Source organism: Triturus cristatus, chromosome 6 (genome assembly GCF_964204655.1).
Source record: "Triturus cristatus chromosome 6, aTriCri1.1, whole genome shotgun sequence".
Classification (NCBI taxonomy): Eukaryota; Metazoa; Chordata; class Amphibia; order Caudata; family Salamandridae; genus Triturus; species Triturus cristatus.
The window spans coordinates 1631925630-1631943405 of NC_140589.1; the positions used below are offsets into that span (position 1 = coordinate 1631925630).

Genomic DNA, 17776 nt, shown 5'->3' on the forward strand with positions numbered 1-17776 from the left:
TTGCCAGTTTTGAAGATTTGCCACTACTGCCGCAAGGTGTAGATATATGGATATGTACCCAAATATGTTGTAGATGAAGTAAATAAATGATTTGTTGTATAGAAGCATCTATTATAGCAATGGTTTGGTTATTACAATAAATAACATTTCATTTGGCTGCATAGCTTGCTCTAGTAGTAGGGTTTCTTGCTTCTTTAAGAACTGTCATACAATCTGGTGGCAAATTTAGGTATCCAAACTAAGACATCAGGAGCCAAATCGCTAGGTTGGGCTCCCCGGGGTTTGGATGTCCGATTTCTCCATGGTTCTGACTAAAAAGGTGGGAGTGAGGTGAAGTTTCTGATGTGGATCTATGGAGTTCTAGAAGTGTGGTAAACCATGGTCGACAAGTCCATGTGGGATCCACTAGAATAAGGGTGAGGGATGTTAGTCTGAGCTTCCGAACCAGAAATGGAAGTAGAGGGAGAGGCAGAAAAGCATAAGCAAAAATCCCTAACCAATTCATCCATAGGGCATTGCCTTTGGATAGAGGGTGTGGGAACCTGAAGCTCTAGGTCAGGGGTCTCCAACAGGTCGATCGCGAGCTACCGTTATCTCGCCGACCCTCTGAGAGTAGCTTGCGCTGCTATTTAGTTTGAGACGTCATTTACAATTTTATTTTGTATCCCGTCATTTTCATTCACAACTTTCAGCCCTTTTCCACAACTAAACAGCCCTTGCCCATCCTCACACAAACCAGCTGCTCTGATTGGCTATAGTGAGCTTATCTGGGGCGGGCGGGCTGAAGACCGTAACGTTTTTCCTCCTACTAACACGCCACCTGCCTTTTCCAGGCTGGCACCGCGCTTCCCATCATCTTCCACTCCACGGACTTCACTTGGGCCTACCGGTGAAGCTCTGAGGTAAGAGGGGCCCCTGACCCTGCATGAGCTGAGTCGCCGGGTAAAAGCACTCAGTGCTTGCAAGGCCTTTTGATTTTAGCGTTGTCTGCCACTGCACTTTAGATCTGCCTTCAGTAAAAAGAGCGCAGTGGCAGGCAACGTTTAAAATTAAAAAGTCCTTTCAGGTACTGACTTGGGCTGGGCCGATATTCAGTGGCGTAGCTGGGGTGGGGCGGTCCACCCCAGGCGGCCCAATTTTGGGGGCGGTCAAAGGCATTCAGATGAGGCTTGGCTTGCTTTCGTGGACGTTCAGGGACGGGCAAAGAAGGAATAGGACTCTGGCAATGTCCTCTTTTTTGTGCTGCAGCTGTCCCCACCCTCTCTTCCTATTATTCCCTCTTTCTGTCTTGCTTCTCACTTACTGAAAACCGTGACTTGAAGAAACGGTTCACAACCTCTTTCATTTAGTTGCTTCTCTGTGAAATGGATCCATAAAAGAAAAACACTCTTGCGAGAAATGCCCTTTTTCTGACATTTTTCTATTCCAAAGTGCAGAGGGATGGAGAGAAAAAGAATGCTTTTAATGTGAAAAATAAATACATAACTAAATAAAGCAAGACAGAGGGGTTGCAAAGTGGCCAGATTGGTTTTATTTACATCCAAATACATCAGCATCACTTTACAGAGTTTGCCAGTGAAGCGCTACTTTTGTTTTCTCGTCTTTGTTTGAACAGCATTGTTGTCCCCAGGTGGGAACGTGTACCATTCCTGGAGGTACTGCAATATCTGGTTGACACAATGTGTACCATGGCTCTGTGTTTATGGATGTGGTCTTTAAACCATACTGCTTACGTTTTGTAAGGATATAAGCAATGGACGTTGAAACAATTCCCTTCAAGGCCCTCTAGTCATGTCCTTAACTTTTCAGGTAAAACCACTCGCTTATTTCTGAATAGTGAGTGAGAGATCATTAAGGTAACCATGTTGTTTCTGCTTACATTTCACATGCTTTATTTACTTAATCTTGCATTCTCTATGAGTGGTTGCTTTAACTTTTTTTTTTTAGGCAGCATATTACTCTTATCAAGTGCATAATTTGAATTGAGCCACATCCAAAGGCAGTGCTAGTTTCTCTCAGTGGGGAAGTATGGTGTTCAGTGGGGAGAGGATGTGGCACTATGGCCAGAGCTGTCGAATTTGGAACTGGGTTCAGCCTTCATGACCAGTTCACGAGACCACTCTACTGAGGGAGCACATTCCCATGCTAGACCTTAGAAGGCCCCAAGACCAATCTAGACGGGAACTCTTTAGTATTTTGTTCAAACCACAGTATGGGCTCTGAAGAAATTAGGCTTAAAATCAATTAAATTGGGCGTGGGGGTCTCTCGGAAAAATGTGCGAGTTGCTTGGGGTTTAGTAGCTCACAACGATTTTCACTGACCAGGAGTAGCTCTCACTACACAAAAGGTTGGAGACCTCTGCTCTACGTAGTTGATGTGGAGACTTGTGTTTGGTGTTCAAGAGACCCTGAACTGTTAGATGTTGTTGATAGGCACCCAGCCCTGTAAGGGATGCGTCCGCTGTGAGGGCAACTTGTGGAACAGGGTTGATAAAGGGCTGCTATTTTGACAAGTTTTGGGTGTTCAACCACTGAAGAGAGCGATGGCTGCGGCTGTCTGCCAACAGTAGATCTTTTAGTCGACCCGGTCCTTGATTCCATTGTTGTGCTAAGCATTCCTGTAGAGGACACATGTTTAATCTTGCATGAGGTACTATGGCAATGCAGGACGCCATCATCCCTGAAAGTTGAATGAAAGTTCTTACTGTTCTATATTGGTTGCTTTCAAATTGTAGTAGCAGTGTTTTAAAATTGTGAATTTGGGCGTCAGTGAGATAGGCTAAAACTGCTCAAGTGTTTAGGATGGCTCAGAGATAGGGTTGCAGCTTTGTAGGTTCAAGATGGGATTTTTGTACATTGATTGTGAATCCCAATTGAGGAAGATTTATTGTAATTTGACTGTGTTGTAAACACTCGAGATGTGTGTTGGCTTTGATGAGCCAATCGTCTAGATATGGGAAGACATTAATTTGTTGTCTTTTTAGATGAGCTGCTACTACTGCTAGACATTTGGTGAATACTCTGGGTGCTGCAGTTACTCCAAGTGGGAGCACTTTGAATTGATGCTTTCATGCTACCACAAATCTGAGGTATTTGCAATGTGCTGGGTGAATAGGGATGTGAGCCTACGCGTCCTTTAAGTCTAGTGCTGACAAAGTAGTTTGTTGTAAAAGGGGAAGCACCTGTTGTAGTGTGACCATATGAAAGTGTTCTGATAGTATGTATACATTTAGAAGCCTGAGATCCAAAATTGGTCTTTTTGGGGATTAGGAAGTAAAGTGAGTAAACAGCTGGCCCTTGGTGTTAGAACTGGTTCTACAGCTCCTTTTGTTAGAAGAGCTTGTACCTCTTGTTTGAGCAGTTGTTGGCGCACTAGAGAGCTTGTGAATGCAAGGTGTAATATTGGGAGGATTGCTTGCGAGCTCCAGGCAATAATCATGTTGGATAATATCCAACACCCATTCGTCTATTATTGACTGCCAAATGGGAAAAAATTGATGGTCTTCTCCCGGACAGGTGTATGATGATCGGGGGGGTGGGTGGGCAATTGTTATGAAGTCACTGTTTGTTAGAAGATGGAGAGAACGTGTTAGGGTACGTTTACTTCTGCCGTTAAAATTGTTCCCTTTGTAACCGCCTTTGTAAAATCCTTTAGAGGGGAAATACTGATTCTGTGGTTTATAGAAAGATGTGTTGGCATCTGTAAGGTATTTTTGGAGCCTCCACTATAAAAATGAGTGGAAAAGGGAGTTAGAGGGTGACTGTAGTGCCCCCACAGACTGATACTTCTGTATCTTTCTCAAGTTAATCATCCACCTAAGGACCAAATAGATGTTGGTCGACTGGAGAATTTATTATGGTTTGTTGCACTTCTGGTTTAAAACTAGAGATTCGTAACCATCATCTAAGGAGAATACAATTGTTGACTCCTCTAGCTGCACATCTAACAGGATTTAGAAATTAGTTTTCCCTCTTGTATTAATTGCTGCCCTCTTTCTGTGTTCTTCTGGGAGATATTGGAGTAAGTCTTCCATTGCGTTACAGTGGGCCCGGTCGTATCTAGCCAAAAGACCTGGTGTACTGGCTATACGCCAGTGGCTGGCTGATTGTGCAGGCACTTTTACCCAAGCAAACAAGGAGATGATGGGCAGGGCGCTGAAACTTTTCAGACACTCACCCCCGTCACAGATCTGGGTTGAATCCATAATGGTTCTTTGACACACTTCGCCACTTCAGTTCTGACCCAGCTATATGCTAATCAGTGTTGACCCTGCGCCAAATGGGAACAGTCCAACCCGAACTGCCAGGCCAGGTCCTCCCTGGACTGGAAACAAGCATCCTAGGACCAGTTTCGGGCTTTCAGCTCTCGTCAGCCAGGATAGCTTGGCTCCAGTGGCATGGAGAGCTTTTGCTGCATGAGCCCCAAAATTGGCTCTGGAGGCTTTTGAATATGGTCTTTGTTTCAATGCCAAAATGTTCGATGCCAAGCTGAATTTGTCATTTGTCTTCCGAAGCCTAATCTTTAGGTGCCGAACTATCTCGACTCTGGGCCAAGGGCTTACCTTGTGCTTCCGGTGCAGTACTGGAGAGTGGGGCATTAGAAGACCAGTCTCGTTGCCTACCATGGCCGGATAGCAGTGACGGCCCAGAAGCCTTATGTTTGATGGAAGCGCGATTTGTGGGTAAAGTGGCTTTGGCATTCACGGCACATTGACCGGCTGGACCGTCTTGGGACTCCAATTCTATCTCCAGCTCAGAATCTGGATCTTGGATGGAGAATGTATAGTTTACCCGTCGGTGTATTTTTGCAGCTTGAAGACTTTCTGGATTCACTATTCTGTGCATTATTCCGTCATCTAGTGGCTGGGTCTGGAATTGTAGTATTTCTTCTCTTCTCTCTGGGTGTAGAACCCTTCCGTTCTGCATTGTTAACAGGTCCTCACTTGTGGGGAACCTGTGTGCGGGCACTTGTGCAATCTCCATGATCAGTGAGAACCAGGTTTGTCTGGCCTACTGAGGTTCTATTAGTAATAGCGTCATGTTGCTGATTCTGCATTTGTTTAGTACCCTGTGCAGCAGTGGTATTGGTGGAAAAGCATAGGCAAATGTCCCTGACCAGCTTATCCATAGCGCATTTGCTAGGGACCGTTTGCACGGTTGCCTGGATGCGAACTTTTGGCATTTTGATGAGTTGCAAATAGGTCTATTTGCGGGGTTCCCCATTTGTGGAATATCTTTTGGATTTCTTGTTGATTGATTTCCCATTTGTGGGATGCCGACATCCGTCTGCTGAGCCTGTCGGATTCCACATTGTCCTTCCCTGGTAGATGTATTGCTAGCAAGTCTATTTGTCTTGGAATTGCCCATCTCCATATGTCCTGGGCCAGTAATGATAGTGTAACTGACTGTGTCCCTCCTTGCTTGCGGATGTACAACATTGCGGTTGTATTGTTCGTTTGGATTAGTACCCTGTGTTCCTAAATTTGTTTCTGAAAGGCTTTTAAGGCTAGGAACACTGTCTTTAGCTTTAGGTAGTTGATGTGCTTTATCGCATCCTGTTGTGACCACAATCCCCTTACCTTGAGAGTGCTTGTGTGTGCTCCCCACCCCATTAGGGAGGAATCTGTTGCGATGGTCACCGTTGGAGGTGGTTATGTGAAAGGTTTCCCTCATGTAATATTCCTTTTGTTCCACCACGCTATTTCGTGCTGTATTGCTTGTGTGACAACCACTAGATCTTCCCAACTCCCTGTTAGTGACCATAGTTTGATCCATTCTTGGAATGGCCTCATGTGTAGGTGGATATTAGGGACCAAATGTATGCATGACGCCATAATTCCCATCAGTTTGCTGACTGTCAGAGCTTACCCCTTGTGGTACAGACATGTCTCCTTCAATATTGCCAATGTTCTCTTTGCACTTGCAATCACCTTGCTCTGTATGGTGTTGATCTCTGCACCTAAAAATATCTTCACTTGTTCTGGTTCTATTGATGATTTTCCCCAATGGATTGAAAACCCTAGTTGGGCTAATGTTTGTATGACTTCTTCCATGTGCTGCTTGCACTTGTTGTACGAGTTTGCTTTTACCACCCAGTCGTCTTGGTACAAGTATACATGTATACCTTGCCTCCTTAAGTGTGCTAGTACTGCTGCCAGGCATTTTGTAAAATCCCTTGGTGCGGATTTGAGTCCGAATAGCAGAACTGTGAACTGGTAGTGAGATGTTGATCATAAACCTTAGTAGATGTTTGTGTTTGCTGTTGATGGGAATGTGCAAGGAAGCGTCCTTTTAGTCGATGGTTGCCATGTAATACCCCTTCTTGTAGTGATGTCATTTTCAATCTGAGTTTTTATGAACCTGTTCAAGAATCTTCCAGAATTGGCCGTAAGGTTCAGTCCACCTTTGGCATGAGGAAGTAGGTGGAGTAGACCCACTTGTTCCATTACTTGTATGGTACTATTTCTATGGCTCATGTTTAGAAGTTCTGAACAAAAGAACTTCCTGCAGAAAATGCGCTCGCTCCTTTGCAGAGTGTGCTCTGGCTCTTGGCCTTTTGTTTGGAGGTGGTTTTTCTAGATCTATACAGTAGCCGTATTGTATGAGGTTTAGTATCCATTTGTCGGATGTTCCTCCATTCCTGGAGGAAGTGTTTTATCCTGCCTCCTACTGGTGTTGTGTGCTGGAGGAACTGTTGATATTGATTTTGTCTTTGCCTTTGTGTGGTCTCTCCGGACCCCTAGAGATGTTGGCTGGGTGTGCGTTGGTTCTACTAAGTAGTCACTTGGATGTGGGTTGATGACACCCTCTCTGTCCGTTTCCTCTTCCTCGTGCGCGCCCTCGAAAGGATGGTCCTCAGGTATGCTTTGCTGCTGCTGTCCCTGGTTACCTCCTTGTTAGGTTTGGTGTGGTGCCACAGGTTGGTGGCTCCCCCTACCCGCTGGCCTCCTTGATGGTGTCCCCCTTCTCATACCTCTGAACTGCAGCGCCCCCATGGACCTAGCTGTTTCGTTGTCCCGTTTGAGTGGATTCAATTTTATCATCAACTGGTGCTCCAAACAGCTGCTCACCGTTGAAGGGTGTGTTGAGAATGTTGTTCTGAACTTCATTCTTAAAGCCTGAGATCCTTAGCCAGGCATGCCTCCTCTTATTCCAAGCATCATCTGCCTGCTTGATGTCTCCGCTGCATCTAGGGCAGACTTCAAACATGTATTTGCCATGTTCTTTCCCTCTTCTACCAGGTGGCTCGCGCCCTTCTCTGGTATTGCTCTGGCATGTGTTTTAGGAGTTCGCCCACTTCATCCCAGTGCTGGTATTTGAATTGGCGATGCGCCTTTGGATCGCCGCACTTCTTTCCATTTTCCTCCCCATTAGGTCCATTCTCCTGCTCTTCTTATCTGGAGGTGGTCCTGTGTTTGTGGGTAGATTTGCCGTCTTCCTAGCCGTGGATGTGATAATTGAGCCGGATGGTACTGATCCCCTAATATACATAGGGTCCTTTGAATAATGTTTATATTTCTTCTCTGTTCTTGGGGTTACTGCTTTACACTTAGCAGGTTACTTGAAGGCTTCCTTTCCCTGATCCAGCACACTAGGGAGCATGGGCAGGAACTGGCTTCTAGTCTGTGATGGTAACAATGTCTCCAAGAGGAAGCAAGATTGGGGTTTCTCTTCCTCTAGCTGCACTCCTTATGTCTTTGCAGCTCTTTTGATGACCTGATTGTAGATCCATATGTCGTCCGGCGGTGAAGGCCTCGAAGGATACGATTCTACACCTTCTTCCGGTGATGAGGCGTCAAGGTCCTGCCACTGCAAGTCCTGCGCCTAAGAGGATGTCAAGCCCTGGTAAGTTTGCTAGTCTTCCTCCCCTTCGGTGTCGCTGTAGTACAGCTCTTCCTCCTCCTGTTCCTCGCCAGGTTCTGGTGTGGTCAGTGGTTGAATCTCCTCCACACACTTTTCGGCCTCGGCCTTCAACGGAATGCTATATATCTTCATTTTCACGTCGAAGTCTTTCTTGCATTGCAAGATGCTTGCCATCTTGACCTCAAGCCTTTTCTTCCTTCCCATCTAGGTCGTGTGTTCGGCGGAGGGTTTCGGCTTTCCTTTTCGCGGTTGTTGAAGTTGTAGCCGCTTTCAGGCCTTCATTTCTCGATGTCGAAGCCTCCCTTTCGTGGCTGCTCTGCGCCGCCTTCCCCTTTTCTTGGGTTTTCGCCGTCTGGGAGTCCTTTTCGAAGGAACCAGGGGCTGTTTGTACTTGGATTCAGTTGCAGGCGTCGAGTGTTTCGACGGCAATGCTCCTTTCGAGGACTTTGACTCACTTCTGCGAGTATCAGTGGAGTGTTTGGGGATCGATGACTCTTACCTCCGGCGCTTTCTTCTCAACCTACTAAGGCGTCCTCTGGTCCTTCGCCCATGTCGTCTTCCTCTCCACTGGAGAGTCCCAAATCTCGGAACGATGGGAGGTGTCCCCTGCATGCTGTAGTATGCTCTTCTTTGCCTCTCTTACTCTGAGGGTCTTCGGGGTGAAAGCCGGGCAGGCGTTGCAGTCTTCGCTACGATGGTCGAGCGGCAGGCAGATGTTGCAAACTGCGTGTTGGTCCTTCTGTGCGTACTCGTGGTGTCAGTTTGCGCAGAATTTAAAAGGGAATTTTGTCCATCACCTTGCCCAGGGAGCCCCGGGTGCGCATTCTCTGAAGAAACGTCGAAGTTTTCTATGTTCTTTCTCCCCTTTCGTCGTCCTCTGTATGCGACTCCTAATCCGGTATGTACTCCAGTGATCTTTTGTTGTTTTGGTAGATTTTCCTCGATTCTTCTCTCCAAAGTTTTGGAGCTCCTTTACAGTCGATCCAGAGCCAACGGCGGAAAAAATAATTAAAAGATGGCGACCAAAGGTGGGAGCTTCCGGAGGAAGCGTGTCGACATCACGAAGGACACCAAATGGTGGTATGTCAACACCCACCTGAGAAGACATTCTACAATTCCGGACCCAACCACTAGATGGCGGAATAATGCACAGCATAGTGAATCCAGAAAGATTCACAATGCAAAAATCCTTTTTTTCCTCCGCTGCCAACAATTCCATTTCTTCCTGTTTGATATCTCCTCTGAAGATATTGGGGGTCTCATCTGTGTTTTGTTGCTGCACTTCTTCCCGTCGAGTCCAGTGGGTCTTTTTCGATCAGAATGAGCAACAAGCGTCACAGTCTTTTTCCTTGTGCTTCGAAGATAAACACAAGTTAGACTTTGTGAAGGTCGGTCCGCGGATATTTGGAGTGGCACAGGGGGCAGAATTGGAACTGAGTGCGTCCCATCTGCAGATTTACTTGATGTTGAGCTCTCTAATGGAAGTGAAAGAACAGGCTAGGCCTGAATGCTCCAGTGGGAGTTTAGTCGATACAACTATGATAATTTTCCGATTTTGGAAATGCGGAGGATGGGAAAACGCGCTTTAAAAACACAGACAAGGGTACAGTGGGTTGCGAACCGAAGGGATTGCGACGATCGCTCTCGACCCGGAGCACAGCAAACCACGTCCGAACCGAATGGCCAAAGGAAAATCTAACAATAGAGGCAATAACCATGCGCACAATCACCGAAAGGAGGAGTCACCTTCACTTGTGACTGGAAAAGACTTCTTCGGAAAAAAACTTGCAAACATTTGCACCCAACACAAGATGGTAAGTGTAAGCAAAGCATGTGTATCTACAGCACACATGCCTCAAACACATCTTTACATCTAGGGTGACCATTTTAAGGAAAGGCAGTGACCTCAGCTTGCAATGCTAAAAGTGGCACCAGTGTTGAAACTTGTACAAATGTTTGCAGACGTAAGAATTTGAGGTTCCTTGCAATGCCTCAGAACGCTTCCTGATTATGTGTATATATATTCTTGAATAAGCTTGAAAGCAAGACTGGTTTGGTTTGCTTTCAAAATAAAATGTCAACACAAAAATGTGTTCCTTGAAAAAAACACATAAATTATTGTGCACTTTTACATAGCGTTTCATGAATTTATGTTTTCAGTAAAATGTGTATGTGTCACAAAATTAAAAAAAAAAAAAAAAAAAAAAAAAAGAAGATCGAGAACGAGCCTAAAATGACCACCAGCAACATTCTGAAGTAGGGACCCAATTCTTGAAGAAAAACACCAAAGATTTACAATTTTAAGTAACTCAAAAGTTAAAAGACAGGCATGAAAACCATACTCTCAGGAAACTTGTGTATTTCATTTTCATGTATTTATTTCCTCATGCAAATATCTGCTAAGGGATAGCAGATTCTACACCCCCACCCCCTTTTTTCCGGTCTATGAAAACCCTTTGTCTTTCCTTGTCTAAAGTAAATCGCCAACATTTTCCATTGGGGGAACAAGATTACAGGGGTTGGAAAATGCGCTGAAATATGTAAGCTGGTTGGTGTACACAGACTCACTTGTGTAGTGCAATTTTGGGAATACAGCTTCCCACCTACTTCCAACTCCTTTATGTAGATTCCAGAAAGATAAGAAAATTATAGCCTCGCTAAAATCCAAACCCTGATAAAATACAAAGACTGACATAATCTGAGTCTTTTATCAGAGCTCTGATACAATAAAAACTGCCACAAGTTTTCACCTCACTGCATCTCACCAAAAGAGACAAGTAGACTTAACAGGACAAGTAGAGTTCTGAAGCATCCTGTAGATATTTTATACAATTCCATACTCATATCCCTAGTGATTGAATTATTTAAAGTACACCTGATTTAAATATAATGACTTACCCCATCATTTTCTCTGTGTGGATTCAGCCGATTATAAACTGTTTCAATAATGTTCCGTCTAAAAACGCAAACAGAAAGAAAATGTTAACTTTTTGTTCTTTATAAACCGAATTATGTATCTATACCTTGGAAGGTATAAAACCCTCTTCTGTCCGTGGCATTCATGGGTTAAGTTTATTACTTTAGCAGAGTACTAAATGTGAACAGGAGTCCATGTCTAATTACATAGGCAAATAAGTTAATATACTATGTAGTAGCAAGAGTTAAATATCTTTCTGCACAGCAGACATGGCTTAGGAGGTTTATATTATAAGCTTGTAAACTCTATGAGCTTAAGAGGGAAAGGACTGCAGTGCAGATGTAATGTGTACGCTGTGGTGAAGGTGAGGTTTGTAAGGCTCTTTGGCTTGAAAGCCTTGGCTTGATAACAGCCATCATACACAGCCGCAGTGCAACTTTCAGTGCCCCTTTCATCTAAATCTAGAATTCAATTTTAACCTCTTCCATGCGTTGGACGGCCCCTGCCCGTCCGATGTCACGGTGGGCGTGGGACGGCAGGGGGCCATCCAATTTGCACCCGCTTGGAATTTGCCCGCACAGCGGGGGAATGTGCGCTGCAGCGAAGCAGTTAATAGAGGGCAGGTTCACCTTTGCCTGCAGCATTTTACATTTAGTTTCCAACTTTCAGGCCAGGAGAAGTAGTGATGAAAATAATTAAAAGGATTGCAGGATATATCAAAGAAAGTGAAACAGGAATAGTAAGAAAGCAACTCTCGGAAATATCTGCTGCCTTCCCACCCGTCCCCCCATAATACAAGTAATAAGCATATCGTTATCTTACATAAGGCACAAACTAGCTACCGAAGATCACCCCAAAGCAGTAAAATACAAATATTTAAAACGAACCGTTCATTGAAAGAGGAAAATTAAGTTCAATAGAAGACAAGTTTAACAATCAAACATATACAGAAAATTAACACTTAAAATAATCCCCTGACTACTAGGCCCTACATGCTTACAGGTACTACCTAAAGAGCCATGTTTGCAATAGCAAAAACCTAGAAATCTCAACAAAAAGATAACAAGTTACTTACCTTCGGTACACATTTTCCAGTGGATACAGTATCGGTATGGAGATTCCTCATCTTTTGAATTACCGCAATGTGCAGCATTCCACTGAAACTTCTCATCAGCTCTCCTACGTCGACGTCACAATAGAATGGCTAAGCATGCGACTCTGCGTGATGTCATCGGAGCCAGAAGAACTAGTCGGCATGCTGAAATCCGTTCCACCCAATTTTTCTGTGCCTTCGAGGCGAAACGGGTGAACTAACAACCTTTTCACAGGTATATCAAACAAAACCAATCGTGGAAATTCCATATCAGACATTTCCTAATACCAATTAAATCCATGGTTCAAGTCATTATTCACATAAAATATAAATCAATTAATTTTCAGTATAGGCCAACAGGAAATTGGGAGGCGGATGGGTCAGTGTGGAATCCACAGGCAGATACTGTATCCACCAGAAAATAATGTTACAGAAGGTAAGTAACTTGGTCTTCTGATGGATACATCAGCCTGTGGATTTCTCACCTTTTGAATGGATACCCAAAACAGCCCCGCTCTCGGAGGAGGGTGCCAGCCCGCCTATACCAAAAAATTCTCAAACACAGAACGTGCAAAACGGCTGTCCCTCCTCACTTCCGAATCCAAGCAATAATGCTTTGCAAAAGAGTGGAGGGAGGCTTAAGTTGCCGCCTTGCAGATGTCGACCACAGGGACACCTCTAGCCGAAGCAGACTTGGATCTGGTAGACTGAGCATGAATACCTTCAGGAGGCTCCTTCTTGGCCAAGGCATAGCAGATCTTGATGCACAGGATAATCCACTAGGACACTGTTCTCTTGTGGACAGCCATGCCCACTTAACCAATGAAGTGTTGATCGTCAAACCTGAAGTCCTTGGTTATGTCCAATTAGAAGCTGGCTGCGCTATCTGGGTCCAGACAATAAAGTCTCTCCTTCTTAGAAGGGTCAGGATAGAAAGGGGGTCAGATCATGGACTGCCCCAAGTGCAAAGGAGTGACCACCTTAGGCAGGAAAGCAGCACTGGTTCTAAGAACCATCTTTTCTGCATGGAATTATGTAAAAGAAGATTTAGAACCAATAACCTGCAATTCACTCACCCTCCTAGCGGAAGTGATTGCAACTAAAAATCTAGTTTTAAATGATAGAAACCTTAAAAGGACAACCATGCAAAGGTTCACAGGATGAACCCATCAAAAATTTAAGAACCAAACTCAAATCTCACTGATGCATGATAAAAGGAGTGGGAGGAAACCACCCAAGGTTTCTGAATTGTAAAGGCCTGTATTTTGCTTATTCGCCACGCTGACGTTGATGCTAGAAGGGGCATCCTTCCATGAGAGATACTCAATAGCCGAGTTATGAACTGGTTAGAAAAGTCTTCTCATTAACTCAGCCAGCTGTGTATTGAGCAGTCATGCAAGCGGAGGCTTATTGATCAGAGTGTAAGCTCTAAACAGTCCTCTCAAAAATTACTTTATCAGCCTGTCAAATCATAAGGACCTCTGATTGCAGGAATGTCTGAACCTTGAAATCACTGCCAGGTGAAGTGTAGTTCAGCTATGCAATGGCCAGACTGAGCAAAATTGAGGAAAAAATGGTAGCATCTGCCCTGAGGTTGAAGAAAGAGGATGGCAATTTTTAATGGAACACCAATTGCAAAATCTAAGCCATTTTGCTCTGTACGATTTGTTCATAGAGTCTGCTCTTGCCTTGGCAAAGATGTGGTGAGTGATTCAGGATGTGGGTGAATAACCTGGCCATTGTTCCTGGAGAGCATTCCTAGGACTGGTCAAAGTGTAATGTGTTGCTGTTCTGACAGAAGGAGAAGTTCTGTGAACCAAAATAGAGGTGGCCATGCTTCGGCTATTAAAGGGATTCAACAGTTCTTTTTTCTTATCGCCATTTGTGAAAAAGTGTTGACAGAGGAGTATGGGACCGCCCAATTTGTAGAATTGCTTTGAAGAACTGCTTAGATCATCTGCCCACAGATTGTTCATCCCCTGTTCATATTCTACCTTCAAGCAAATTCTGTGATGCAGAATCCAACTTCAAATATTGTGCTTCCTGGATAGGAGGCACAATTTTGTTACTCCGTTTATTTAGGTAAAAAAGTTTTGGGTGTATGGTCTTTGCATGCTAGGATGCCGAACCTTCATTCCTTGGCAGAAAGGCGTGCAGTCCCAAAGCCCCTGCCCTTAATTCCAGGAAATGTATGCGTTTTTTCTTCTACGAGGTCGACTATTTCCTATTCACTTATAAAACTTGGAGATGAGGCCCCCCTATTCCTCCATGGTGGCATCTGTCGTCAAGTGTGGTGGGATGACGAGGAATGTTAAAATCCTATAAGTGTTTTTCTTCTCCATCCACCATTTGACTGCTGCTTTCATTCTTGACGTTAAGGTGATAACGTCCTCAAATGATCCAATTACCTGCTTCATTGCTTGTCGATTTGTTCCTGCAGTGGTCTCATGAACAGTTGGGAATTAAAGGAATACAAGACTACATCATCCCCAGGAACGATTTGCATCTCAAAACTGAAGTGGACTTCTTTCTTGAGGGCACATAAGCCATCAACAGTAGCTTGGTAATCATTTCCTTTTGGGAAAGGCCTGCTCAGTTTCGTATCCAGATTTGCTCCTAGGAAAGTAATCAAGGGATCGGGACAAGATATGATTTCTCTTAGTTTAGTTTCAGGACTAATTTTTTGGAGGCAAGCTTCTGTTGAAGAAAGTGCATCCTGATATGATGGAGCCTTAATCAGCCAGTCATCTAAAATATGGGTTACATCTGGTGCCCCTTTCTTCTAAGGTATACTGCTACCAGAGGCATACATTTGCCTAATATTCTTGGGGCAGACTAAGCCGAAAAGGAGAACTTTGAATTGGTAGGGACATCCGGGCACAGGAGATGCCTCCTGTGTCCGACATAGATGGGAATGGGAAAGTAGGCATCACATTGGTGTAAAGAAGCCATACAATCTGCTGGCTGAAGAAGTTGGAGTATATCCTGAAGTGTAACCATCCTGAACAATTATCTTTTCAGGTATCTGTAGAGCTGTCTCAGCTCCAACACCTGCCTCCACTTCCTGTTTTGTCTGTACAAGAAAGAAGTTGGGAGTAGAAACCTGCGTTTCAATATTCTCATAAGACTTCTGCTATTGCCCCCTTGAGTATTAGCAACTTTATTTCCTCACGTAATAGATGGAGGTGTTCATGTGACCTCTTGTGAGGTAGATTTCGGAGGTTTCCGAGTAAAGTCTAGTAATGATCTGAAGAGATGTTTCTCCAGAGCTTTTAACAGTCGGAAAGAGGACTGCTAACATTCAAGGGCGACCATAGACCAGAGTCATAAGACTGTTCCTGTCTTCTGGAAGGCTCATTCCCTCTTCCTGTACCAGTATATTTTCTTCTGGAGGTTGGTCTATTGTAAGCCGGTAGCAGTCTTTATTGATGTGCAATCGGTTGGCAATATCCTTGCTAAAATTGCACATAGGGTTGATACCTGTTGGTTTGGTAAACTCCCCTAAAAGGGTACTGTCCTCTGCCCCTTGCACTACAAAACGTTTGGAACCATTGTTAAAGGACCCCTAGATACCTTGATGTTTCTGGATTGGTCTTAATTGATTGGTGCACATCATCCACGTGCTTCTGAAAGTTCTTTGTTATTGTAAGGCATATCTAGTACCTTAGAAGAGGTTGCCTTCAGCCTGCCCTGGTTTAGGACTACTGATCCATCCAGCTGCCTAAAACTTATAAATAATCTCTAAAGATGATCTTTCTCCTTGAAGGAGATCTATTGCCTCTTGGTCAATGAACAGCTTTAAGTCTGACATTTGCCAGTCATATCTGCCCAATACTGTAAGGGCGTTAGAGGGTCTTATCACAGCATAATGGAGAAATGCTTACAAATATTATCTAACCTCCTGCCCGCCTTATCAAGAGGCATGGAACATGTAGTGGGATTTTTTTCACCACTTGCATTATCACAAAATCCGGCTTAGAATGTCCAATCACACAAGCTGGAGAGGTTTCACTTGGAAAAGCCCAATGCCATCAAATGGAGAACTGGTAACCGGCGGCATTGAAAGATCTGACACAGGTGCAATATAATCACCCTGTTAAGTTTCAGTTGTAGTAGCCTAATCATTAGGTATTTCGTTCTCAGGATCATCATCTCCTTCTCCAACATAATCATCATGGATAGTAATAGGGTATAGCTGCCATGGCACAAAACGTTGCTGTACAGCGGAGCTTCTCTCTTGCCCTAGAAGTCGAGAATAGATGGGAAATACCAGCACAAGGTTTTGTTGCATACTGCTGTTACGGATTTGGATTTTCGTGTTCCGGAAATCTTTTGTAGTAGTCATTAAGCATCTAGTGAAGATCAGATTTTAAAGCTATAGGAACCTGCCTCACTGGATCTTGATAGGACTGATCTTCAAGCGTATCGTCATATTGATATTGCTCTGAAACTCCCCAAAAGATCCCCAGTCGTCGCAATCATCATCAGTGCCCCCTAACTCAAGAAGACAGGCAGGCAACAAAGGTGAGACCTTGCTTGGTGAGTTTGGTATGGTTTCAGAGCTTGTTATGCTCTTCAACGTGCCCGTCAATGGTGCTGGCCTTGTGGGAAGGGATGTAATTTGCTGCGGTGCAACCTTAATGAGGATTGTCAATGGGGCCACAGTAGTTTACCGAGCAGCTGTCAACGGTTCAGTTGATGAAGTAATCCTCAACTGTTTTGTAGATGAAGCAGTCGTCAACATTTGACACCTGAATGGACAAATTGCCTTGTCGATAAAGAAGTCAATATCAAGAAAGAGGTCTATAATGCCACTGATATAGTGGTGGTAAGTGCAGTTGGCATAGGCTATACCACTGCAATCAATGTTCTCACTGACAGCTTTGTCTTTGACACGCGAGGTCTATTAACAGATCCGGAGGCAGATTTTTTGTTTTTATATCTGAAGAAGCCAAAGTAACATTAAAAGGTTCTGACCTTATTTTCCTGGTTTTAGAAGACCCAGGAGAGATTATAGATGGCTAGATCAGTGCTGTGGACGCCTGCGGTGGTCTCCATTTTCTTTCACATTTGCCAGCTTCTTAGGTGGCTGTTTACAGGATTAGGTATCAAACCTTCCTAACTTTTCTTGGTTGGAGTTAACATTTCTGGCTCATCCTCTCCAGAGACCGCAGTGTCTAATTATTTCTTCTGTAGCCACCGAAGAAGTCTTGCCTCCTTCTTCTTTAGGTTTTTTGCAGAAAATGTTCTGCTATACTTAGTCCTTTGCCTGTGACTATGATGTAGGCAATACAGACATTCTTTCAATCAATCATAGCATTTGTAAAGCGCACTACATACCCGTGAGGGTCTCAAGGCGCTGGGGGGGGGGGGGGGGGGGGGGGGGGGGGGGGGGAGCTGCTACTGTTCGAAGAGCCAGGTCTTGAGAAGTCTTCTGAAGGTGAGGGTCTTTGTGAGGGTCCTCTGAGAAAAGCCTGTTTTCCACAGGTCCATCAAAGTCTGGAAATAACCTCTTTTTGAACCCTTTTGACATGGTGTAAAATGGTCAGGGAAAAATCACAGATCCACTGTAATGTGGCATTTAAAGGGCAGGAACAGTTCAAAGCAACAGCGTCTCAAAGAACTGAGTAGAGCTCAGAAGACTCCCGTCACACGACGTGCTGTTAGAAATTTAAGGTGTGGTGAGTCTTGAGGGGAAGGAGTATACAAGAACTGTTCTGACTGGTTTAAGTTTGGTTCTTACTAAAATGATGTGAATTGGCTAACAATATCACTCCTTACGACTTTACTGTGCAATGCTTGGCTTTCTACTTTTTGCGACTAGAAGGGGACTCCCAACTCGACGGGGAAGATTCAATAGATGTGAATCTATGAAAGATTCAATGCTGGAGAATATGTGTTCT

The 17776-nt window shown here is 44.3% G+C and overlaps 1 protein-coding gene across 2 annotated transcripts in view; it reads right to left on the minus strand.

Moving 5' to 3' along the window:
• PPM1B (protein phosphatase, Mg2+/Mn2+ dependent 1B) overlaps window positions 1–17776 on the minus strand; it is a 201743-nt gene that overhangs the window by 61090 nt on the left and 122877 nt on the right. For both annotated transcript variants that reach the window (XM_085612779.1, XM_085612778.1), the window contains exon 5: window positions 10762–10819. In XM_085612779.1, the coding sequence (XP_085468905.1) occupies window positions 10762–10819 (58 nt within the window). The remainder of the gene's footprint in view (window positions 1–10761; window positions 10820–17776) is intronic.